Consider the following 27,475-nt stretch of genomic DNA (forward strand, 5'->3'; position numbering starts at 1 on the left):
ACACTATGTCTCTCTTTTTGTCTGTCCCTCTATTTTCTATCTCGCTCTGTCTCGGTATCTTTCTTTACTTCTTTTTTTTTTACTGGGGGGATGGTCCCCGTCAGTGGGTCCATTGGACTATTTCTACTATACGACTAGTATAACAAAGGCCGCGGCATGTGCTATCCTGTCTGTGCGATGGTGCATATAAAAGCTCGCTTGCTGCTAATCAAAAAGAGTAGCCCATGAAGTGGCGACATCGGGTTTCCTCTATCTATATCTGTGTGGTCCTTAACCATATGTCTGATGCCATATAGCCATGTATAAAATGTCTCTCTCTCTCTCTCTCTCTCTCTCTCTCTCTCCATCTCTCTAACACTGACTCTCTCTCTCTCTCTCTCTCTCTCTCTCTCTCTCTCTCTCTCTGCATCTCTCTGGCACTGCATCTCTCTCTCTCTCTCTCTCTCTCTCTCTCTCTCTCTCTCTCTCTCTCTCTCTCTCTCTCTCTGTCATCTACCACCGTTTCGAGAGGGGTTTCTTTTCGTTTTTCTTCTGTACTAACAACAGAGTCTAAATAGACAAGAGATGTTATAGGATAAACCATTTATGTCTCTCGGCATCTCTCTGGCACTGCATCTCTCTCTCTCTCTCTCTCTCTCTCTCTCTCTCTCTCTCTCTCTCTCTCTCTGTCATCTACCACCGTTTCGAGAGGGGTTTCTTTTCGTTTTTCTTCTGTAAATATATACATGCTATACTAACAACAGAGTCTGGTCATCTTTGCAATTTTATTGGATCACTAAACAGATTACTCTGTTTTAGAATAGTGTCATCTGGATAACGTCGGTTCTGTGCGTGATCCTGGTCTAGTACGTGATACTGATCTAGTACGTGATTATGCCTGGCCTGGTAATGCTGTACTCTCTGCACGTACACACCATGCACCCCGTGGTATAACTGTGACAGTAACCACGTCGACATCTCGTGGGACACATGCTGATTCGACTGCAGTAGTTTTTACCTGAAATAGAAGTAATTAAATAAATAAATAAATAGATAACTAATTAAAGGCATATTGTCACAGACCACTGACCTATTTAATGGTCTAACAAAGTATTACCTGAACAACAATAATTTGATTTGTCCCTAAATGTACTTCAATTCAGCCATCTTCATAACCACCATACTCCATTTATTAATGGCATTTTGTAAAAACAATTGAATTATGGCAATCGTCCATAATTCAAAAATTAAAAGTGCCGAGAGGAATGACATGGATTTCACTCCATCATGGTTCAGTTAAGGTGATGTGATAGCTAGATTTGGTTTCCAACAATTAATGTATTTTTTTTTTTATTATCCATTTTTAGAGAAATAAGGTCCTTAAATCCGTGACAGTATGTCTTTAAATAGACAAATAAACAAATAAATAAATAAATATGTACACAAATAATTATATGAATACTAATATTTAAAACAACACGTGAACCCAATTCTATTTATTCTATAACACCGGCCTCGGTGGTGTTGTGATTAGGCCATCGGGCATAAGGCTGGTGAGTACAGGGTTCGCAGGCTGATACTGGCTCCCACCCGGAACGAGTTTTAACGACTCAGTAGACAGACAGCCCAGATAGCTGAGGTGTGTGTCCAGGACAGCGTGCTTGAACCGTAATTGGATATAAGCACTAAAATAAGTTAAAATGAAATGTATGCGGTATGCGTCCTCGTAATCTCACACTGGACAGGCACAGAAAGCCCAGATAGCTGAGGTGTGTGTCCAGGACAGCGTGCTTGAACCTTAATTGAATATAAGCACAAAAATAAATTGAAATGAATAAATTATCCTATAACACCTTTAAATCAGTCACAGTCACCTTCATCGGTGATATGGTATGATAGCACAAATGTAGTCCGGCATCACGCACTGTAACTAAATATGTTCACAACGTTGACGGTTTACAGATGTAGTTGGCTTATAATCAAAGGACTCATTGATAGCAAACACATTATTAAAGGGACATTCCTGAGTTTGCTGCAATTTTTAAGATGTGATCGACTAACCTTTTGACAATTGTAATTATATCAAATATATTTTTCTGCATAAAATATTAGTGGTTGTATATTAAACGTGTTTCTGATCGTTCTAATATCTGTACTACGTTAAATTTCATTTTATTTCCTAAAATATTTTTATCGTACGAAATTATTTGAAGACAAAATCCAGTTTGGCCTACTTACAAATATTAATAAGACCAGAAATACATTGAATATATCCAGACACTGATATTCTAAAAAAAAAAATATATGTAATATGTAAGATTAATCGTAGAACTATTTTATTAGTCGGAAACATCTTACAATGCAGCAAACTCAGCAATGTCCCTTTAACTGGGTTACTAAAGGCAAAACAATCAAATGGGTTTATGGCATGTATAGCATGGGTATGATAAACCAACATACCAACTTGTTTTGTGACATGGATACTATGGGTAAGTTATAGGATAAACCAAAATACCAAATTGGTTTGTGATATGGATATTATGGGTATGTTATAGGATAAACCAAAATACCAAATTGGTTTGTGACATGGATAGTATGGGTAAGTTATATGATAAAGCAACATACCAAATTGGTTTGTGACATGGATACTATTGGTAAGTTATACGACAAACCAAAATACCAAATTGGTTTGTGACATGGATAGTATGGGTAAGTTATATGATAAAGCAACATACCAAATTGGTTTGTGACATGGATACTATTGGTAAGTTATACGACAAACCAAAATACCAAATTGGTTTGTGACATGGATAGTATGGGTAAGTTATACGACAAACCAAAATACCAAATTGGATTGTAACCCCGATCAGTCATTTGATAAATGTTAAATGTCTTACGATAACACGGTCTGCATATTCCAGTTGGGCATCCAATGGTGTCGAGCATTTCACCGCACAAACACGTAGGGTTGATTAGACGACCAGGACAAAAGGCACAAGCATCTGAAAGACGAGACGAATACAATACTTGAAACTTTAAAACTTTATTTCGGTACACCTAGGCCGTCAAACGACAGCATATGAGGAATTAGTGTATAATGGGTATTTATAGTGAAAATATGCTAACGGTTCTTCGTAGAATGTATACATGTACACATATGATACAGAATAGCTATATACACATTTTAAAAATGAAGACACATGGTGATAAGGCAATCAAATATAGAAGAAAGATTTTTACAAGCCAGTGTTTTTTAAAAGTATCAAACAGGGGTGGGAATTGGTGAACTGTAAAAAAAGTGGAAATCTAGAGGGGTTCCGGAAATTCTTGAAATCCTAGGTTAAAATCTGCGGCATCTGACACATTTTGGAGGAAAGGCCGATTAAAATGCGAGGAAACGCAATGTTCCATGAGAGGAAAACCGCTGAGGAGAATTCCTACCCCTTATCAAATGGTACTGGAGATGTCTGTCTATGGTTTACAGAATTTAATTGTAATTTATGAATTTTAACATTTTACTGAGGGTGAGTATGTTATTACAATTAAACAGTTTTCTGCATATAAGTGTGCTCGTTTTTAAAAAATAATAATATGTTGTTTTTTATATAAGAATTGTTCGTAATTTTTTGTGAATTTATCTGACTAAATTTGTGACTGTTATACATCGATAAATTCTATGATCTGTTTTACGTAATGACGTCCCAGCTGGCGTAATGATGTCATTTTCTGAGGTTTATCGAAGGATAACATTTGACGTCGCCCAATCAGAATTGAGGAAATCGTATAAACGCGGAATTTTTGTAATTATAATACTATGTTGTTGTTGTTTTTTTAATAAAAACATGTTGTTTGTTTTTAAAAATAATAATATGAATGTGTTCCATTAAAGTGGCAGACCGTAGTTTCAAGCCGTGAAAAATTATAACACTACGTTTGGGTCATGACAAACGTGTAACACTTTTGGATAATGTTACAACAGAGTGACACATGGGTCTGTGACATCAAAACAAAAAAAACCCATAAACGTGACTTCTCAGAAAAATGTGCGTTTTTTTTTTTTTTTTTTTTTTTTTGCGGTTTTTTTTTTTTAATATGAAAATAAAAATCAATTTCGCTGTATTAAACAAACTAAGGTGACTGGGAACATATCAGATGTACTGAAATTACAAATCTGACACGGCTATTGGGGTCAGACATTTGGTCATGTTGATATACAGTGTTAGAGAGCAAACCCGCTGCATAGCACATAATAGCACACACCACGACCTTTAATATACCAGTCGTGATGCATTGGCTAGAACGAGAACTAGCCCAATAGGGTCCACCGACGGTAATCGATCCCAGACCGACCGCGCATCAGGCGTGCGCTTTATCTCTTTAACTTTGACTAGCGATTAGAGAGAGAGAGAGAGAGAGAGAGAGAGAGAGAGAGAGAGAGAGAGAGAGAGAGAGAGAGAGAGAGAGAGAGAGAGAGAGAGAGAGAGGGAGAGAGAGAGAGAGAGAGAGACAGAGATAGAGACAGACAGACAGACAGACACACACACACACACACACACACACACACAGACGGATATATAAGCATACAGAGACAGAGCTATTGACGCAGCGAAGGATAATGGGTTTTTTACATAAATGTTTTAGCCATAACTTAAACGTTCTGGGATGCCAAATATATACTCTTCAAAAGAAGAAACGCAAAACCACATTGTCGTAACATTTGGAGAATTGATTTAATTATTGAATGGTGAGTCCGATAATTACCAAATGTTGCAGGATTGTTCACAATTCACTCTAGTCCATTGTGAGTAAGTGATAGGACACACCACCAAGGTCAAGGTCATCTGGAGTCAATACCGGGTGTGGCCTCCGCGTGTGTTGACAACTGCCTGACACCGCCTGCCCATTGAAGCAACCAGAGTACGGATGACGTCCCGGGGGATGGTGGCCCACTCGGCCTGCAAGGCTGCTGCCAGCTCGGGCAGGGTCTGGGGCTGTGGTTGTCGCTGTCGGAGGCGTCGGTCCAACTCGTCCCATAGATGCTCAATTGGGTTCAAATCCGGTGATATCGATGGCCAAGGAAGGACATTAATGTTGTTGTTCTGTAGGAAAGCCGTTGTGAGACGTGCTGTGTGAGGCCTGGCGTTGTCATGTTAGAACACTGCGTTGGCGTTGGCCATAACTGGAACGATGTGTGGCCGGAGGATCTGGTCAATGTAGCCCTGTGCATTCAGGTTGCCCGGCACGTGGACCAGGTCAGTTCTGCCAGTGTGTGAGATGGCTGCCCACACCATGACACTACCCCCGCCGAATCTGTCCACTTCCTGCACGCAGTTTGCCGCATAACGTTCACCACGACGCCTATACACGCGACATCTTCCATCATGACGTCGGAGCAGAAATCGGGACTCGTCACTGAACCACACCTGTCTCCATCGCAGTTGAGGCCATTGTCGATGAATCTGGCACCACTGCAGTCGGAGTCGACGGTGTTGTGTGGTGTTAAGATGACACCTCGAACTGGACGTCTGGCACGAATTCCTACCTCACGTAGGCGGTTCCGTACGGTCTGGTCGGATATCCTGCGCAAACCTGGTATTGCTGCGGCTGTGGAGGTGGCAGTAGTCAATCGTTCCCGAAGGTGGCGTACCCGGATGTAGCGGTCCTGCCCGGGGGTAGTGACCCGTGGTCGACCGGATCTAGGGAGGTCACGTGTTGATCCATGTTGCTGGTAACGGTCCCACAGTCTGGAGATGGTGCTTGGGGACACATGGAATGCCCTGGCAACGGCCGTTCTGGATTCGCCTGCGTCTAGTCGGCCGATGGCATTGTTTCTCTGCGGTTCACTGAGACGTGGCATGTCCTGGATTGTCAACTGTCGGCCAGATACAGAGGCCAGGCAAGCGAACACCCTGCACTTTTATACTGTCGGTGTTCATGTTGCACGTGCAGACAACGCACGTGCAGTGGTGACATGGTTTGCACGTGGCTGAGTTTTTGCGAATATTCACATTTTGGAACTTTATTGTACAGTAGCTGCGTTTTATCGAATGTAACCGTGGGAATGTGTTTGGGACATGCAATGACCTTATATTCACAAAGCATGAACCGGTAGGAAACATAAAATCGGAGTTATAACCCATTTGTACCCTTTTGCGTTTCTTTTTTTGAAGAGTATATAATTAAAAAAACCATCTTACGTTTTCCTGATATGAAACTAGCAGACGTAGACGCCAGCAGCACAGCAGCTACCACAACCAACGACGCCAACAGAGAGGTCATTCTGATTCCGGAATTCAGAAGAGAAGAAACAACAAAAAGAGTGTAGTACCAGATCTGAATGCGAAACTGAACTAAAGATTCGGCATTTATACACAAATCTTGTTTCATATTTTTAATTTGTTTTCAGGTTTCATTAATCAAACAGCTTACGTCATAAATGTGGATTACGTGCCACCACCATGTAGTCCTGTTATATGATCCTAGTAGATAGGGCGGTTCCAGAAATGCAAATAGAGGGATAAGACTTCATTTACGGCCATTTGAAACCCTTTGATAGATATTCTAAATATTATCTGACATACTGTAAACAGTTTAGAATAACAAAATTATTTTTAAAAACTTATTTCATTTTAAATTGACTATTTGGTGTCAAACACCCACCTCGCTACATACCCACCCCCTACATGGAAGACCCTTCCTGAGATAGTTATACAAATGCATGTGTTGTAAAAAACAAAAAACAAACAGAAGCCAAATATGTATTAGTCAGTTTGACAGTGACGGGTTACGCCATCAGAAAATACCAGGAATTAAACGTTTTAAATATTAGTTTTACTCCAACTCGGAACGTGTTTTAAAAATGTCGAGTCATCATAAGTAAGGGTGAGACATTGTCTGACTCCTTAAACTGTTTTTATGAACGATTGTATGTTGTTTTAATTTTTGTAGATTATGATAGAGCAGAAAAAGAAGGAAAGAGATATTTAAAAAAAACCCAGATGAGTACATTGTTAAAGGGACATTCCTGAGTTTGCTGCATTGTAATTTCTACGGTTAAACATACATATTAAATATATTTTCATGTTTCAAATATCAGTGTCTGTATATTTAATGTGTTTCTGGCTATTCTTAATATTTGTAAGAAGCCCAAAGTGGATTTTGTTTTAAAATAATTTTGTACGTACGAAAATATATTTTAGGAAATAAAATGAAATTTAACCCAGTACAAATATTAGAACGATAACAAACATGTTTAATATACAGCCACTAATAGAATATGCAAAAAACATATTCGATATTTAATTACAATCGTTAAAAAGTCTCTGTTAGTCAATAACATCTTAAATATTGCAGCAAACTCAGGACTGTCCCTTTAAACCAAATATATTTATTTGATATTTTACCTTATGGTTCTTTCGACAATTGGTCGATGGAGAAAGAGGAAACGGCCGTTTCAACTCTTAATAAAAAGATGATTTAAGTAAGTAAGTAAAGGAAGAAACAAACAAGGAACATTCAATAAACTAACTAACAAAACGATGATGATGATGATGATCAATTAAACAGTAAAAGTTATTTTTTTTATACCTTCACCAAAGACATGACAGTAAATAGAAGAAAAAAAACGCGGCCTTTAATATACCAGCCGTGGATCACTTTTTCTTGATTAGATCCACTGTGGGCGATCATACCCACTAGAGACAGAGACACAGGGGAGAGAGAGAGAGAGAGAGAGAGAGAGAGAGAGAGAGAGAGAGAGAGAGAGAGAGAGAGAGAGAGGTAGGTTACCACTAACAACAAAGGGATATGTTATATACAGTTTCTCATATATAGGATAGTACATACCAAGACGTTTGATGTACTAGTGGTGTAGTTTAAACGAGCACATCGAGGGCCTGCGATCAACGACGTGTTATACATCAGGCGAGCGCTGTGCTACTGAACTTCCCGAACTTTGTTTTGTTCAACAACACTAGATTATACTGATTTACTAAGTATCGGCTACTGGATGTCAAATATTTGGTTATTCTGACATATAGTCTTATAGAGGAAACCCGCTATGTTTTTCCGTTAGTAGCAAGGGACCTTTTATATGCACAGACAGGATAGCACATACCACTGTCTTTGATATACCAGCCATGGCTGAACTACACACACGCACACACTCTCGCATACACACAGACACACACATACACAGAGAGAGAGAGAGAGAGAGAGAGAGAGAGAGAGAGAGACACACACATTTGCACACATACATAGGCACTTACACACACACAGACAGACAGGCAGACGCACAGACACACCTAGGAGGTAATATATCTGCGTATATCGCTATGTTTCTTTCTGCCTTTGTGTCTCTCGCCCTGCCTATCTATCTTTCTCTATGTCTGTTCACATATATAATTATGTATTTTTCTGTCGGTATGTCTATCTATCTATCTATCTGCGCTGGGATATCAATACCATTGCCGCCCAGGTGAATCACCACCAAAGACAGCTGATAACTCAACATCGAACTAATCATCTCCTCGGGTATACGGTCCGACCGCATCCCGCCCCTGCCAAAAACCGGCACTCCACCGACACCCGCGATATCTAGGCGGGTCCATAACAAACTTGAGACTGAACAGGATTTACGTGTTATGACATAAACATGACTACTACCTAAAACATGTAACGCTTAGCGTTTTTTAACCAAAACAAACACTATAAGGGATTACCCTTCAAATTAGCTAGCTAGGTTAGTATACCCCCCCCCCCTTCTCCTTGTTTTGTATTATAAGCCAAGGATAGGGGCGGGGGGTGTAGGGGTGGCTTTGAAAGCCGTTGGATATTCATAGAATAGGGATTTAAGACATTAGGAACAACCTTAACACCAACTAGGGACAACAAACACATGGCACGCACGTAAATTGCATCATCTGTACATAGGGTGCATTTGTCTAATTATAACAATGCATTCGCCCACATACTAAAACAATAATGGCCCAGCACGTACTTATTAAGGAGTCGGGCAAAAGAAAACCGGCTCCGAGTACACAATTGCAATGCACCTTGAGGGAACTGGACAAAAGAATACCGGCTCCCTTTACCCAACCCTAAATTCCTTGCTGCTGGCGGAGGCACCAAGGGCACAAGAACGGGAGAGATAGAAGAGAAGTACAACATATGGAGCAGAGAGCGTCAAGAGACGGAATCCAGGGAAACCACCAGGATCGCCGACCTTGCCTCCTAGACATACACAATTGCGCTGAGTCTCCCCTGGGTTGTCATACCACGATCGGAAAAGATCAGGCCCTTTCTAAGGACCACATGGGCAACCTATGGAGACACCTCATCATCTTCTCGGCCTACGTACATTCATTCATTCATGTATTATATCAATGTCCTCCAGTGGCGTCGTTAAACAAGTGTTGGTAATTTGTTTCACTATACGTAAATATGACACCTAGCTGATAAGCCCTATCTGTGGAGAGTATTAGTACAATATCAACAGGAATATATATTGCATTCATTGACTCAAACAAGCTTGATTTTGTGCAGTCCTCGAATAGGCGGTGCAGGGAGGATAAAATAGTATTCTGTTGTGCTCACATCGGTCATGACTACTTGATCCATTCATTTATTTTAAAAAAGGATCCTGCACATCAGTGTGAGCACTGTCAGTGTACACCGGGGTTATGCCATATTTTGGTAGAGTGCAATCATCTGATCGAAACAAGAAAAAGTTATACATGTACTAGTATTTGGAAGACGAAATGTGATAGAATCATTTCGATTCAACCGACCTCGGTAACGTCGTGGTTAGGCCATCGGTATACAGGCTGGTAGGTAATGGGTTCGGATCCCAGTCGAGGCATGGGGTTTTTAATCCAGATATCGTCTCCAAATCCTGAGTGAGTGCTCCGCAAGGCTCAGTGAGTAGGTGTAAACCACTTGCACCGACCAGTGATCCATAACTGGTTCAAGAAAGGCCATGGTTTGTGCTATCCTGCCTGTGGGAAGTGCAAATAAAATATCCCTTGCTGCTAATCGGAAAGAGTAGCCCATGTTGTGGCGACAGCGGGTTTCCTCTAAAAATCTGTGTGGTCCTTAACCATATGTCTGACGCCATATAACCGTAAATAAAATGTGTTGAGTGCGTTGTTAAATAAAACATGTCTTTCTTTCTTTCATTTCGATTCCATTCTGAACTTTTCTTCGTGATATTGAATTGTATTTTACATTTCAATTTTACTTATCTGTTATATTTGTATTTTTGCACAGTTCTTTCTTTCTTTGCATTGTGTCTTTACATTTTATTTTAAGTTAACATTTGAATTTTCATATTGATGTTGATTTACCTTTGTTTGACACCAAATAACCTATGTATTGTTCGTGTTGGAATGTTGTTAAACATACATTCATTCATTCATTCATTCAATCATTAATTCATTTATTCTTCCATTCGTGCATTCGTTCATGCATGCATTCATTCATTCATTCATTCATTCATTCATTCATTCATTCATTCATTCATTCATTCACTGACGTGAGTTCCAAGCATTGTTAACTGTTCATCTAGTTTATTTCCAATAGCATACCTATTAAAGGTAGTACTAAACCAAATAACTTCCGGCTGGGTCAGAGTCCGAGGTGCACCCAACTTATGATAGAGAAGTGAAGACCACAAGTTCTGTGACTGGTGATTAATGTGACTGTGTTGGTTGTAAAAAATAGTTTCATCTGGGCAGAAAATGTATACAATTTTATTTCATCTGGTGCCACTGTGTCAAGTAGCCTTTTCCTTAAAACATGTATGGGATACCTGTAAAAAAAAGTGCTCGAATTTTGTGCGGAACTAGGGTAGTCAAAGACCCCACCAGTTATCTCAGAAATGAGCTGCTTGACCCCCAATTTTTATCTGATTAACTTTCAGGGTGAGGGCGTATATGTCGATTGATACGCTGTGTGTGGGAGTTTTAGCCACATGTTACTATTGTCGTCTATGGGATTTGCTTTGATAGTATACACCCTGAAGGTTTTCTAAACAGATGGTCATTGCAGTAAATGAGTTTTAACGGAATGATTTATTGAAAATGTAAACCAATTAACTATGCATGTACACAACATACATAAAAGAGCATACACAACCAGCCCATAGTAAGTATCTTCAAGGATAATATTTTTGTTTATTATGTGTTAGAAATATAATACATCGCATTTGTACACAGCGTTGCATACCACATACATTTTATGAGGTGTCCGTTATATCAGGATACACTGCAGAAACAACAGTTTCAATTTGGTTGTCATATTATATCAGAACACGTAAGATCATGTCAGCCATAAAAATGTCCAATTTGACACCTCGTGAGAAAGTAAACAAAATATAATGTTCTGTACTAGTCGATAACTGGCACATCTCGGATATTAGCAGTCGGATCCTGTTCCTTATATTGCACTTTCTATTTATGTATGTATGTATTTATTTATTTATTTATATATTTATAATTATTATTATTATTATTATTGTTATTGCTGTTGTTATTATCATTATTATCAGTAGTATGTATTTATAATTATTATCAGTATTATTATGTATTTATTACTATTATTATTATTATTATTATGTAAATATTATTAAGTATTTATTTATTAATAATAATAGTAATAGTAGTAGTAGTAGTAGTAGTAGTAGTAGTAGTAGTAGTAGTAGTAGTAGTAGCAGTAGTAGTAGTAATTACTAGTAGTAGTAGTAGTAGTAGTAGTAGTAGTAGTAGTAGTAGTAGTAGTAGTAGTGTTATTATTTGTAATGATTTTTTTTTGCATTATATTAGTAAACATGTAACATGTTTTGATATTCCGTCTACGGATTGGTGCATACAAAAAAGGTTGTCTACTAATGGAACTACTAATGGAAAAATACAGCGGATTTCCCCTCTATGACTATATGTCAGAAGTTTAAAAAATGTTTAACATCCAATAGCCAATGATTAATAAACCGAGGTGTTGTAGTGGTCTCGTTAAACAAAACACAGTTTAATCGTATCATATATACTTCCAATCTTGCTACTAATGCGAACATGTGACTGGTTTCCTCTCTACGATTATGTGAGAATTACCAACTGTTTGACATCCAATAGCCAATGATTAATAAACCGAGGTGTTGTTGTGGTCTCGTTAAACAAAACACAGGCCATATGGTTAAGGACCACATATATATTGAGATCTGGGAAATCCGTTGTAGCCACTTCATGGGCTACTCATTTCGATTAGCAGCAAGGGATCTTTTAGAGGCACTATCCCATAGAAAGGACAGCACATACCACAGCCTTTGATGTACCAGTCGTGGTGCACTGGCTGGAACGAGAAATATCCCAATGGGCTCACTGACGGGGATCGATACCAGACCGGCAGCGCATCAAGTGGACGCTTTACCACTGGGCTACGTCCCGCCCCCTCTGGATGTTTAATGCACCAATAATGTCAGCTACACTATTGTATTGTCTTGTCTAATGAGTATGGTAGTCCGAGATGGAAGGTGATGGTGATGATATATGCACCAATAATGTCAGCTACACTATTGTATTGTCTTGTCTAATGAGTATGGTAGTCCGAGATGGAAGGTGATGGTGGTGATATATGCACCAATAATGTCAGCTACACTATTGTATTGTCTTGTCTAATGAGTATGGTAGTCCGAGATGGAAGGTGATGGTGATGATATATGCACCAACAATGTCAGCTATACTATTGTATTGTCTTGTCTAATGAGTATGGTAGTCAGAGATGGAAGGTGATGGTGATGATATACATACATATATACATAAGCATGCACATGCACACGCACGCACACACACACACACACACACACACACACACACACACACACACACACACACACACAGATATAATACGTATAGTTAAATGTGAATCATACATGCTAATAATAACACTAAATCGTCATACTTTATTTTGAATTATGTTTTTTATCCATAAACGATAACGCTCAATAAGACAACTTGCCCATAAAAAATGACGTCATCAGATATGACATTTCCTGACGACGTATGTTTACGTTCATCATGTATGTGGGTATGTATATCTTTATGTATAGATGTATGTATGTATGTATGTATGTATGTATCTATGTATCTATCTATCTATATATCTATATCTGCTTCATGATTTCACAGATCCCACTAATATTAGCATACACTAGTATATATAAACACTAATGTTGTTGTTCACTTGAAGTTGTTTTGTCAAACAACTTGTTTTCTTCAGTTGCAACCCTCACTTTTGCTACACATACACATAATGAGTAATTACAACACAATACATGAAGTCGTATTTAATATTGCTGAAGTTCAAATTCAGTGCTTATAAAACGTTTAGAGTTCAGCTCAATCTGTAATGACGACACACGGATACAATTTGTATGGCGTTGTCATGAAATACGCGTCTCAGACTCTATTAGGTTTTATAAGCACCAGGCCGGATTGTTCTTCTGGGTTTTTCCAGTCCCAAATAGTGCACACCACGACGGGTATATCGATACTGGCCCGCGCTTATAAAACGTTACTTGCTCTCTAATGACGCCACGTGCATATAATTTCTATGGCGTCGTCGTGATGTCAGTGTCTCAAATTTTATTAGATACTGGAGTCTAGACTCAAAAGTGGTATAAGCACCAGACCTGAACCTGGATGTTACTCTCCTAACGTGAACTCTCCATAACATACTCAGATGTAGTGAACAAATGGTATCTTGAGTATTTTCATCTTACTAATAAAGCGCATTGTGTACAGACAACAGCCCATAAGAGATATACGTTTTGGTTTCATTGTTTCTTAACATGCAAACAGCATGTGCTCATTGAGTTTTTACTTCATTTTTCGGCAATGCTGCAAGTTTCTTCATAAATTAAAAAATGATTTATTAAGTAATTAATACAGGTTTTCATAATACATGTCACTACAACGTTTCATGAGTTGTAGCTTAGCTCATTTGTGGAAGGTCAGGAGTGTAACAACACATGTTTAATGTGGGTCCATGTTGTTAAACCAGATAACTGGCGGCTGGGTCAATGTTCGAGGTGCACCGAACTTTTGATAGAGAAGTCCTGTGATTGGTGATCAATGTTAGTGTGTTGGTTGTAAAACAAAATTAGTTTCATCTGGGCCACACATTTATGCAATTGTATTTCATCTAGTGCCACTGTGCCAAGTATCCTTTTGCTTGAAACACGTATGGGGTACCAGTAAAAATTTTCTCAAATTTTGTGCGGAAATAGAGTAGTCATAGACCTACTCGTTATCTCTGAAATGAGCAGCTTCACCCCCATGAGCTTCTGATTCAATTTAAGGGTTAGATGCGGTAGTATTTATATTCGTGGTGTTTATGTCGATTGATACGCTGCAGGTAGGAAGATTAGCCACATATATTACTGTTGTCGTGTATGGAATTTGATTTGCTAGTATGCACCCTATAATGTGCCTGACAGAAGACATTGATTCTAATTTCGTTACATGTCTTCGATGTGACGTATAAGTGTAACTACTCTAATGTTTGCTTTTAATACGAGGCTTGATTTTGTCATTTATGCAAATAGTTACAAACAGTTACCTAAATTTTGTCTTATTGTTAGGTCAAAGAAAATGAAGTTCTGATCTCTTGTCAGCGCGCGCGTCGATTTTGACCTCGCGTGTCAACATTTGTTTTATTATTTTTATTTCCCGCGGTATGATGTCTAATTTAGTTGGTTTACAGAATCCCCCGTACTACTGTTTAGGAAAATATTTAGGGTATCAAGACAAAGAATGGGGCACCATGGTCATTGAGGATGGATCAAGGTAGATTAAGAAGACGTAAAAAACTAAATATACCCTTCTTTTCTGTGCAATCCATGCTTTACAAAAACAGGAGAAAAAACAATTCTGGAACTTGTATCCGACCAGAGACCGACTTGTTTTTGGTCTTGCACATAGATTCAGAATAAACGTTTTCCGTGTGTTCTATGTACATACTTCTGTCTGATTAAAAGCATATCATATCGCATTTTAACCCTAAAAACAGTTAAATGGGCATATGCATTTTAACTTGAAATATGTCAGGAGGGTAATAATATACAACTATTTAGCATGTTGAACGATTATTTCTAGTGCTGTTTGTGGAGATATCTAGCCAATATGTTGGTCATTTCTTCAGAATGATCTGGAAACCAAAACGATATGGCTAATCGTACACAGACATCTTGAAGCACCATGCTCCATTTTGTGTAAAGCAACTGAAGAAATTGTTTCACAAATGGTAATGTTCACATGGTTCTAAAGTGTTGTTTTAACCATATATTGTTTACTTGGTTAAAATCTGAATTTTAAAAGCATAAACATAGTTTTTGTTTTGAAACAAAGAACTTGGTTTTAGTTGAAAAGAAATATCAAAATAGGTTTCGTACATATCCATGATTGCTGTGGATTTTAATCAAATATGGTGTCACTCAAAAGAGACATTGTTTATCTTCACCCAGTTTTAAAAGTGTCAGTCTGTCTTTTGTCTCTCTCTCTCTCTCTCTCTCTCTCTCTCTCTCTCTCTCTCTCTCTCTCTCTCTCTCTCTCCTTACGCTATCTCTCTTTCGCTCTCTCTCTCATTCTCTCGCTCTCCTTACGCGCGCTCTCTCTCTCTCTCTCTCTCTCTCTCTCTCTCTCTCTCTCTCTCTCTCTCTCTCTCTCTCTCTCTCTCTCTCTCTCTCTATATATATATATATATATATATATATATATGTCTCTCACACGCTCTCCCTACCTCTTACCCTCCCTTTTTGACTTCCCCAGTATCTGATGTGTGTTTATACACCCATGCGTGCTGCAATAATGACAGAAACTGATCGTGCTTGCTGTTTTATTTGATAATTAAACAGCATTCTGCGTCTATGTGTAGTGCCACCTGAAAAACGCCGATTCCGTGTGTGATACTGATCTAGTACGTGGTACTGACGACGTACGTGATACTGCTCCAGTACGTGATAGCTATCTAGTACGTGGCAGGACCAGGCATAGGGTATTGTCTACATTTGCAGACCGGACATCCCGTGGCATGACTGTGACAGAAGCCGTACTGACAGTACATCATACACATTACAGGACTGCAGTCATTGTTATCTGAAATATAATTAAATGAAAATAATAAATAAATAAATAAATAAATAAGGGCCACAGATAAGTTAAACTTTGCTTTAATAATAATGCAATGTGTCTCCAATAGGTAAGATTCCTCGGCAATCATGCATCCCGTTAAAAAAAAGCTCAGAAATATTAAAGGGACATTTCTGAGTTTGCTGCACTTTTTAAGATGTTATCGACTAACTGACTTTTTGACGATTGTAATTACATCAAATATATTTTTTTCTGCATAAAATATTAGTGGCTGTATATTAAACGTGTTTCTGATCGTTCTACTATTTGTACTAGGTTAAATTTCATTTTATTGTCCAGTTTGGGCTTCTTACAAATATTAAGATGACCAGAAACACATGGAATATACAGACACTGATATTCTAAAGAAGAAAATATATTTATATGTAAGTTTAATCGTAGAAATATATTATTTTTCGGAAACATCTTACAATGCAGCAAACTCAGGAATGCCCCTTTAAATGTTATAATACAATAATGAAGAACGAGATGTATGGTTTAATCTATTTTTCTGTATACTTTGTATTCCAAATACGGAGAACAAGTGTAATACAAAATAACTATGTTGCAAACATTGCAAACTTTATCCGAAAATATTCAGTATGTATAGTCTACACAAACCAAACAAATTACGTCATTATTCATCAGAAAATAATAGTAACTATGTCACAAGTATTGGTGGTTGTTGTTTGTTTGTTTGTTGTTGTTGTTTTTTTTTGTTTCTTTTTACCAAAAAAGTAATTTTAATACAGGTTTTCTATACCTTATTATTATTGTGTTTATTATTAGTAGTATTATTATTAGGCTATTTTTATATCTATAACTGAAATAGCCTTTATTGGAAATTAAACTATACGAAATGTAATTTTCCGATTCTTTTATTACAACTTAGTTTTCTTTTTTGAATGTACTTTATTTTAAATTTAAATTTAAATGTCTTACATGTACACTGTCTGCAGCTTCCGGTTGGGCATCCATTTCTGTTGAGCAGTTCACCACACTGACAGCCAACTGGAGGGATGGAACACACAGAACATGCAGCTGAAAGTAATCAAATACAATACGTGTTGAGAACACATTCGTTAATTGATCCCTATGAACTGTATGTTTATGGCTAATTAAGTATATATATATATATATATATATATATATATATATATATATATATATATATATATATATATATATATATATATATGTATGTATATATGTATGTATGTATGTATGTGTGTATGTATGCATACATGCATATAATAATAGTATAATAATAATAGTAATACTAATTACAATATCAGGATATCTAATACGACTGTACATATTGCTGAACACTAAAAGGTGGAGTATATAATCATATCAAGTCATTCAAACACGTCAAGTATGAAAACGAAACAGAACTGTCCAAGTACATATGGGAGCTGAAGCGGAAGGAAGCCCAGTACACCATAAGCTGGAGGATAATAAAGGAACCAAACACTAAAAGGTGGAGTATATAATCATATCAAGTCATTCAAACACGTCATAATTGTCTAAGTGCATATGGGAGCTGAAGCGGAAGGGAGCCCAGTACATTATAAGCTGGAGGATCGTAAAGGAATCAAACACTAAAAGGCGCCTTTTAGGGCAGTGCAACTTATGTGTAGATGAAAAATTAACTATACTGTGCATAAAAGGAGAGAAAAGCCTCCAAAAAAAAATCTGAACTCTAGCGTCACAAAAAAACGCGCTATGCTCGTAATGATGCCTCATTTCCATTTCGACGTAGACGAGTTACAAGATAACATGACTAAGCCTGCCGAATCGAAACATTGCAATAGGCCGCCTCCAGTTAGGTGAATCGCAGTCGCACGCCACATGAACGTCCATCAGAGCACCATTTCACTCTGGGACGGGTACCAGCAGTTTCAGTCAGTTGAAGACCGGCCCAGAAGTGGAAGACCTCACATAACAACTGCAGCACAAAATCGCTATATCCGGGTTCTGCACTTGCGTCACCGAACTGCCACAGCAACGAACACTGCTGGACGCATACCTGGTTTGAGAAGGGTGTCTGCACAAACCATTGGGAACCGACTTGGAGAAGCTGGTTTACGGGGTAGGAGACCGTATGTTGGCCCCGTCCTGCGACATCAACATCGACATTTACGTGTTCGCCGGTGCACGAATGTACATGGATGGAACTTGGGAAACTAGCGGCAAGTATTGTTCAGAGAGGAGTCACGTTTCCTTCTACAGCAACGTGATGGACGACGACGTGTTTACAGACGCCGCAATAAACGTTTTACCAACAACTAAGTCGCCCAAGTTGATATATTCGGTGGAGGGAGTGTCATGACGTGGGGAGCTGTCTCATACACCGGCAGGAGTGAACTTGTGTTCGTACAAGGCAACCTGACAGCTGTACGCTGTCGGGATGAAATTCGTCGCTGTCACATGCTTCCCATTTTGGACAGAAAGACCTCTTTCAGCAGGAAAATGCCAGGCCGCATACGTCAAAGTGTAACAATGGATTTCCTACCGAATGAGAACATTAATGTGTTGCCATAGGCATTGGATATCTATGGGACGAACTGGACAGCGTGACCCGGAGCCTCAGACGCTTCCGCAACTGTCACATGCACTGCAGGAAGAATGGCCTAGGATTCCACGTGCCCGGATTCAGAGACTCATTTAGTATATGCCAAGGAGATGTCGCGCAGTGATTGCTGCTGCTGGTAGCCACACAATGTACTGACGAAAACGCCAGTCCATAGCAAGAAAATTGTCACATACTCATGTCAAATTTGACTGTGATACAGTCATAAATAACGAAATTATGCCACTTTGTATTAAAGAGATAATTCCATGAATATTTCGCCTATGCGTTTCTTTTTTGACAGAGTGTATTTATATAATTAGCTAAAACTAATAGCAAATACAGTCAAATGCAATTAAGAATGTTCTCTTATTTCTTTTTACGTGCATGGGGTATGAACAAAACAAAAATAATCCGTAAAACTGTGTGAATTTTGCGGATGATGTTTTTTTTTAATACTAAAATGGACGTAAATGAAATAACAGACAATACTTACAATTAAATGTGAATTATACTTGCTAATAATAACACTAAAAGTTCATACTTTATTTTGAATTACTTTTGGTCCATAAACAATAACACTCAATAAGACAATTTGTCCATATAAACTGACGTCATCAAATATAACGCTCCCTGACTACGTATGTTTTACGTCCATCGAGAAATGAACAAACTCCTGTTGCTACGTCTAATTAAATGGGATGACGTTATATAACAATGAATGTAACGGGAATTTAATTATCACGTGTTACGAGCACATTGCTTAACTGTTCATCAGCTACAACTGAATATCGAATTCAGTCAAATACAACACGTGTTAAGAGCACATTGCTTAACTGTACATCAGCTGCAACTGAGTATAAAATGCAATCAAATACAGCACGTGTTATGAGCGCATTGGTTAATTGATTATCAGCTACAACTGAGTATCGAATTCAGTCAAATACAACACGTGTTAAGAGCACATTGCTTAACTGTTCATCAGCTACAACTGAGTATAAAATGCAGTCAAATACAGTACGTGTTAAGAGCGCATTGCTTAACTGTTCATCAGCTACAACTGAGTATAAAATGCAGTCAAATACAGCACGTGTTAAGAGCACATTGCGTAACTGTTCATCAGCTGCAACTGAGTATAAAATGCAGTCAAATACAGCACGTGTGAAGAGCGCATTGGTTAATTGATTATCAGCTACAACTGAGTATCGAATTCAGTCAAATACAACACGTGTTAAGAGCACATTCTTTACTGTTCATCAGCTGCAACTGAGTATAAAATGCAGTCAAATACAGCACGTGTTAAGAGCACATTGCTTAACTGTTCATCAGCTGCAACTGAGTATAAAATGCAGTCAAATACAGCACGTGTTAAGAGCGCATTGGTTAATTGATTATCAGCTACAACTGAGTATCGAATTCAGTCAAATACAACACGTGTTAAGAGCACATTGCTTAACTGTTCATCAGCTGCAACAGTATAAAATGCAGTCAAATACAGCACGTGTGAAGAGCGCATTGGTTAATTGATTATCAGCTACAACTGAGTATCGAATTCAGTCAAATACAACACGTGTTAAGAGCACATTCTTTACTGTTCATCAGCTGCAACTGAGTATAAAATGCAGTCAAATACAGCACGTGTTAAGAGCACATTGCTTAACTGTTCATCAGCTGCAACTGAGTATAAAATGCAGTCAAATACAGCACGTGTTAAGAGCGCATTGGTTAATTGATTATCAGCTACAACTGAGTATCGAATTCAGTCAAATACAGCACGTGTTAAGAGCGCATTGGTTAATTGATTATCAGCTACAACTGAGTATCGAATTCAGTCAAATACAACACGTGTTAAGAGCACATTGCTTAACTGTTCATCAGCTACAACTGAGTATAAAATGCAGTCAAATACAGCACGTGTTAAGAGCGCATTGGTTAATTGATTATCAGCTACAACTGAGTATCGAATTCAGTCAGATACAACACGTGTTAAGAGCACATTCTTAACTGTTCATCAGCTGCAACTGAGTATAAAATGCAGTCAAATACAGCACGTGTTAAGAGCGCATTAGTTAATTGATTATCAGCTACAACAGAGTATCGAATTCAGTCAAATACAACACGTGTTAAGAGCACATTGCTTAACTGTTCATCAGCTGCAACAGTATAAAATGCAGTCAAATACAGCACGTGTTAAGAGCGCATTGGTTAATTGATTATCAGCTACAACTGAGTATCGAATTCAGTCAAATACAGCATGTGTTAAGAGCGCTTTGGTTAATTGATTATCAGCTACAACTGAGTATCGAATTCAGTCAAATACAACACGTGTTAAGAGCACATTGCTTAACTGTTCATCAGCTACAACTGAGTATAAAATGCAGTCAAATACAGCACGTGTTAAGAGCGCATTGGCTAATTGATTATCAGCTACAACTGAGTATCGAATTCAGTCAAATATAACATGTGTTAAGAGCACATTGCTTAATTGATCATCATCAAAAACTGAGTATCGAATACAGTCAAATAAATCCGAGCAGCTGAAATCTTAATAGTAATCATGACCCTATCTCCCAGGCATGTGTGTGCAGGGCTTGGATTTTAAGCCATATGGTTATAATAATTAAAGTGTTAATGCACTTTTAATCTGAATTAAATGTTCTTTCCTATCCCAAACAAGGAAAACCACCCAACATTGAAAGGTAATTTATAATTCTGTTGCTGAAAACGTGACTGACCGATTGTGTGCATCTGTGGCGTAACAAGGAAGCGAAGAGCTGGCGAACTATTAGACTGGTACTGTCACGTCCATCTCACCCCACTGATCATGCCCAAGGGCGTAGCGTAGTCTGAAGTCTGGGGGAGTCTGGTATGAACATAGTGGATACATTGTTCTACATTTTCCGTGGTCACCAATATGTAAGGTTACCGGCTTCGGCGGTATAGTGGTTGGGTTGTCGGACACAAGGCTGGTGGGTACTCGGTTCGCAGCCCGGTACCGGCTCACATCCATAGCGTGTTTTAACGACTAAATGGGTAGGGGTAAGACAACTACACCCTTTTTTCTCTTTCATTAACCATTAACAACTAACCCACTGTCCTGGACAGACAATTCAGATAGATGAAGTGTGTACCCAGGGCAGTGTGCGTAAACCTTAATTGTATATAAGCACGACAATAAATTAATATAAAAAAGTTAAATTTTGCTTTGTTTAACGACACAACTAGGGTAAATTTATTTATTGATAATTCTGACATAATATTATAGTCTTAGAGAAGAAACCTTCCACACTTAGTGACAAGGGATCGTTTACATGAACCATTCTTCAGACAGTAGTACACTGGCTGAAGCAAGAAACAGTCCAATGTGCTCACCTACACGGATCGATCCCAAGCCGATCGCGCATCATGTTAGCGTTTTATCACTGGGCTACGTCCAACCTGAATAGAGATGTACACTTTCAAACCCACTCACACAAACACACGTACTCTCTCTCTCTCTCTCTCACACACACACACACACACGTAGACACGTACTCTCTCACACACACACACACACACACACGCTTACACACGTACTCTCTCTCTCACACACACACACACACACACACACTTACACACGTACTCTCTCTCTCACACACACACACACACACACACACTTACACACGCACCCCCCCCCCCCCCCGAGATAGAGAGGGGGAAGAGAGCTGTACATTTTCACACCTACTCACATACACATGCATACATACACACACACGCACAAACACACACACACACACACACACACACACACACACACACACACACAGCGAGACAGAAACACACAGAGAGATAGAGAGGGGTGAGAGAGCTGTACATTTTCACACCCACTCACAGACACATGCATACATGCACACACACGCACAAACACACACACACACACACACACACACACAAACAAAAACACACACGCACACGCACTCATGCACACACAAACACACACATACCACACACACACACATACACACACACACACAGACCACACACACAAACACAAACACACACACCACACATACGCACACATGTATGCACACACACACACACACACACACACACACACAGACCACGCACACAGACCACACACACACACATACGCACACACACAGATCACACACACACACAGACCACACACATACGCACACATGCATGCACACACACACATGCACACATATATACACGTAGCTACACACACCACTACACACCACCACCACCACCACCACCACCACCCTCCCCAAATAGCCCAATAGTCCGGAGCGACGTAGTAAGTGTTGTTCTTACTTCGTCCGGATCTTGTTGCAAACCCTATATATTATGAATGTATAACCTACCCCACTCACAAAATCCCGATTGGAGTACTTGCATCATTATTAACAAAATAAATCTTCAACGACAAACTTTAAAACAATATCCCCGCTATTTTAAATGTCTTATGTAGAGGAAAGCAACTCGTCGTTCAAGTTATGAAAAGTATAGACTTAAGATGCCCCGTACACTACACCCCCCCCCCCCCTCCCCCAGAATACGACCCAGGTCCCTCCTGTATTACTGGACAAACAGCCTAACTCGGAGAATAATAAATTACTGGACACATTTCCGTAATTCTCGAGCGCAATGTTTTAAACAGGTGTCGGGTTGAACGAGTACGAAGGCATGTCACGTAGGGGGCTTAGTCACGATTTTTAATGAGCTAAAGATTTACATATTAAACAAATTTAGAATCACAAACGTAAAGGTACTAATATATATATATATATATATATATATATATATATATATATATATATATATATATATATATATATGTTTTGTCTTTCTTTGTTCTGGTGTTGTCGTTTGTTGTTGTTGTTGTTGTTTTGTTGTTTTTGTGAGGAGGATGTGGAGTGTAAAAGTTATATCTTTAATTATACACCCAAAATATTTACTGCCATATAATTCAATGTGTACTATGTATTAATCTATATTATCTCTGTGTCTGTCTGTCTGTCTGTCTGTCTGTCTGTCTGTCTAAAACTTTGTGCTATGATAGGACATGCTACTGTGTATCCTCGAATTCGGTGATAATAACACATAGATTGATACATCTTATAAACAACTGTTAACCAGTTCCGAAGTATCTTCCTAACAGGATACATTATGTAATCAAGATATGTACACACGAACAAGTAAGTATACGCGCGAGAGAGGAAGGGAGAAAGAAAGAAACAAGGAGAGGGTGAAAGAGAAAGAGAGAGGCTGAAAAAGGAGACAGGAATTGGGGTGGGGCACGAGAAAAACAAAAGACAGACTGAATGAATTAATGAATAATGTTTAAATACAATGAAGCACAAACATAAATCGATAGATAAAAATAAATAAATAAATAAATAAATAAAAACGAACGAACGAACGAACGAACGAACGAACGAACGAACAAATAAATAAATGAAATTAATTTGTTTTTTTGTTTTTAAACATAGGCTATTGGATGCCAAAGGTAGGTATATGGATTTGACTATCACAGAACGAAAGATCCATAAAACAAATACATGACCGGCAGAGGGTACGCCATAAATATTATTTATAACAATGAAAAACAAATTATACCCTGTTTGAAAAGTAAGTTAAAAGTGCTGGGATGCGAAACTTAAAATTCCAAATTCTTACTTGGTGGTAACAAAAGTGCTGACGAGGACACCACCAGGGCAGCAACAACCACGACCAACGACGTCAACAGTGAGGTCATTCTGATTCCGGATTTCAGAAGAGAATAAACAGCAGAAGTATATATCACCAGAATGCCAAACAGAAAAACAAATTCGGTATTTATATAAGAATGTCTTGTTGTTTTGCGTTGTAAATGTTTTCGTGTTTAATTTATCAAAGACTTTACGTCAGAAATGTGTATTGCGTGACCGCGCCTCTGCTCATCCCCCCCCCCCCTTTCCAGGTAGTCGCGTCATAGGATCTTGGTTAATAGGACGGATCCAGAAATGCCTAACGGGGGTTGGGTAGGGTAATGGTTTGTAAGACTGAGTTTACGGTTCTTGAATCATTTGATTTAATTTTAAATATCATTTAAACCGTTAGAGAGCAAACTGTTATTTAAAACAACGTACATTTAATATTAGTTAGTTTATGTCTAACACCTTGCCCCCTCCTTCGAAATCCCTTCCAATGGCTGTGATATAAATGTATATGTGTGTTGTCAAACGGAAAATGTTTACTGTGACTGTGTCTGACAGTGACAATTTATAGCAGGACAAAGTACCAGCAATTGCGAGGTTGTTTAAACACAATTGTCACTCTGGTCCGGAACTTGTTTTTAAAAGTGTCAGAAGATATTACTTGTAATGCTAGATTCAGACTACCAATTGTTACAACAGAGTTGGCCAACTCGCCAATCTCTCGACATCTACGACTGTCAACTTGCTAGTCTGCTCGTTCTTACAACTGGATATTCTCGTCGTATACAACTTCTACAACCGATTAGATGTAATGCTACGATCAGACTACCATCTGTCACGACGGAGTTGGCAAACATTCTGCTCTCACGACTTCTACGACTGTCCAGTTGCTACTCTGACCGTTTTTACAACTCCATTCTCGCCGTATACAACTCCTACGACCGATTAATGGTAATGCTAGTCACAGACTACCAACTGTCACGATGAAGTTGGCTGACTCATCTATCTCACTTCTACAACTATCCAGTTGCTAGTATGAGCAGCCTTCTGGTCGTATACCACTCCTACGACCGATTAATGGTGATGCTAGTCACAGACTACCAACTGTCACGACGAAGTTGGCTGACTCATCTATCTCACTTCTACAACTATCCAGTTGCTAGTATGAGCAGCCTTCTTGTCGTATACCACTCCTACGACCGATTAATGGTGATGCTAGTCACAGACTACCAACTGTCACGACGAAGTTGGCTGACTCATCTATCTCACTTCTACAACTATCCAGTTGCTAGTCTAGGCACCCTTCTCGCCGTATACAACTCCTACGACAGATCAGTTGTTAATCTGAGCACACCCGTCGTAAGTTTAGAGTGGTGGAAATTTAAAAAAGGCAACCGTTGAGTTAGCCAACCTCGTCGTGACAGTTGATACTCTTAGATTAGCATAACTTTGCAAACTGTTTTAATAAAACGATTTTGTTTAGATTATTTTAGAAATGAAACGCAAGGTAATGCTGTTTTTAAAATTGAAATCACACATTGCTTCTATTTTATTGATAAGATCATCCATTCCCGTGGTCATCATTTTTTTTAACACAATCGTTGGTGAGAACAGGATGCGTTATTTTTGATAACACATAGTTGTTTACACTACACACGTACGTATGCTTCATGATTTCACAGATCCCATACATTGTCATGCCAGGAGTATAACAATTGTCAGCATCATTATAGTACACATTTATGAAATTATTAATTACTTTTAAAAATTGTATTATGGCATTTTTCTGCAAATGATAGCAAATACAACTAATATTAGCATACACTGTTATATATGATTACTAACGTTGTTGTTCAAACAACATTTTTTCATCAGTTGCAACCCTCACTTTTGCTACACATAAACATATTGAACTATTAACGAAATTGCATATCAGAATATAATTACCTACAGTAATTACAACAAAATGCACGATATCGTACTTAATATTACTCAAGTTTAAAGTGACACGCATACAATTTGTATGGCGTTCCCATGACGTTCACGTCTCAGACTATTAGAGACTCGAGTCTAGACTCTAAATGTTTTATAAGCACCAGGCCTGGACCTGAATGTTACTCTCCTGACGTGAACTATCCATAACATTTCAGAAATGAGCAGCTTGACCCCCATTTGCTTCTGATTCGCTTTAAGGGTGAGGGTGGTAGTATTTATATCGGTGGTGTTTATGTCGATTGATGCGCTGCAGGTAGGAGGTTTAGCCGCGTATGTTATTATTATCGTTTATGGGATTGGATTTGGTAGTATGCACCCTATAATGTGCCTGGCAGAAGACATTGACTCTATTTTCGTTACATTTCTTCGATGTTAAAGTATAAGTGTAACTGCTCAGTTTGCTTTTAATACGAGCCTTGATTTTGTCATTTTTATGAATGCAAATTGTTAAAAACAATTACCTAATTTTTATCTTATTGTTAGGCGAAACTAAATAAATTCCTGGTCTGCTGTCTTGCACTCGTGTATCAACATTTGTTTTATTATTTTTATTTCCCGTGGTATGATGTCGATTTTAGTAGGAGTAACCTGATGGTTATACAGAATACCCCGTACTACTGTTTAGGACAATATTTAGGGTACCAAGGCAAAGAATGGGGCACCATGGTCATTGACGATGGACCAAGGCAGATAAAGATGACGCACAAAAAAACCCAAATATACCCTTCTTTCCTGGGCTATCCATGCTTTACAAAAACAGGAGAACAACAACCACATCGCCGCATCAGTTCTTACCAGAGACCGACTTGTTTACTACCTTACACAGAGATTCAGAATAAACGTTTTCCATGTGATCTATGTACATACTTCTGTCTCATTAAAAGCATATCATATCACATTTTAACCCCCAAAACAATTAAATGGGCATATACATTTTAACTTGAAGTATGTCAGGAGTGTAATAATATGCAACTATTTAACATGTTCAGTGATTATTTGTGTTGCTGTTTGTGGAGATATCTAGCCAATATGTTGGTCATTTCTTCATAATG

The 27,475-nt window shown here is 38.5% G+C and overlaps 2 protein-coding genes across 2 annotated transcripts; both read right to left on the reverse strand.

Moving 5' to 3' along the window:
- Positions 1-750: 750 nt before the first annotated feature.
- Positions 751-6,516, reverse strand: LOC121372901. The gene is made up of 3 exons (XM_041499336.1): positions 6,177-6,516; positions 2,877-2,981; positions 751-997 (listed from the first exon to the last, which is right to left on the reverse strand). Exons 1-3 carry the CDS (start codon positions 6,364-6,366, stop codon positions 861-863), a joined length of 432 nt encoding a protein of 143 aa, XP_041355270.1. The 5' UTR covers positions 6,367-6,516; the 3' UTR covers positions 751-860.
- Positions 6,517-15,850: 9,334 nt separating this feature from the next.
- LOC121373758 (antistasin-like) lies at positions 15,851-24,567 on the reverse strand. The gene is made up of 3 exons (XM_041500513.1): positions 24,409-24,567; positions 17,100-17,198; positions 15,851-16,124 (listed from the first exon to the last, which is right to left on the reverse strand). The coding sequence occupies exons 1-3, from the start codon at positions 24,485-24,487 to the stop codon at positions 15,997-15,999; spliced, it is 306 nt and encodes a 101-aa protein (XP_041356447.1). The 5' UTR covers positions 24,488-24,567; the 3' UTR covers positions 15,851-15,996.
- Between the last annotated feature and the right edge of the window lie 2,908 nt (positions 24,568-27,475).

Source organism: Gigantopelta aegis, chromosome 5 (assembly GCF_016097555.1).
Source record: "Gigantopelta aegis isolate Gae_Host chromosome 5, Gae_host_genome, whole genome shotgun sequence".
Classification (NCBI taxonomy): Eukaryota; Metazoa; Mollusca; class Gastropoda; order Neomphalida; family Peltospiridae; genus Gigantopelta; species Gigantopelta aegis.

Excerpts from the sequence above, each read along its gene's own strand:
- LOC121372901 (XM_041499336.1), bottom strand. The coding sequence starts at position 6,366 with ATGAAACAAGATTTGTGTATAAATGCCGAATCTTTAGTTCAGTTTCGC. Across the intron at positions 2,982-6,176 it reads TAGTTTCATATCAGGAAAAC|ATGCTTGTGCCTTTTGTCCT; the intron begins GTAAGATGGTTT and ends CTCGTCTTTCAG. Across the intron at positions 998-2,876 it reads AATATGCAGACCGTGTTATC|GTAAAAACTACTGCAGTCGA; the intron begins GTAAGACATTTA and ends CTTCTATTTCAG.
- LOC121373758 (XM_041500513.1), bottom strand. The coding sequence starts at position 24,487 with ATGACCTCACTGTTGACGTCGTTGGTCGTGGTTGTTGCTGCCCTGGTG. Across the intron at positions 17,199-24,408 it reads AGCACTTTTGTTACCACCAA|CTGCATGTTCTGTGTGTTCC; the intron begins GTAAGAATTTGG and ends GATTACTTTCAG. Across the intron at positions 16,125-17,099 it reads AAGCTGCAGACAGTGTACAT|ATAACAATGACTGCAGTCCT; the intron begins GTAAGACATTTA and ends ATTATATTTCAG.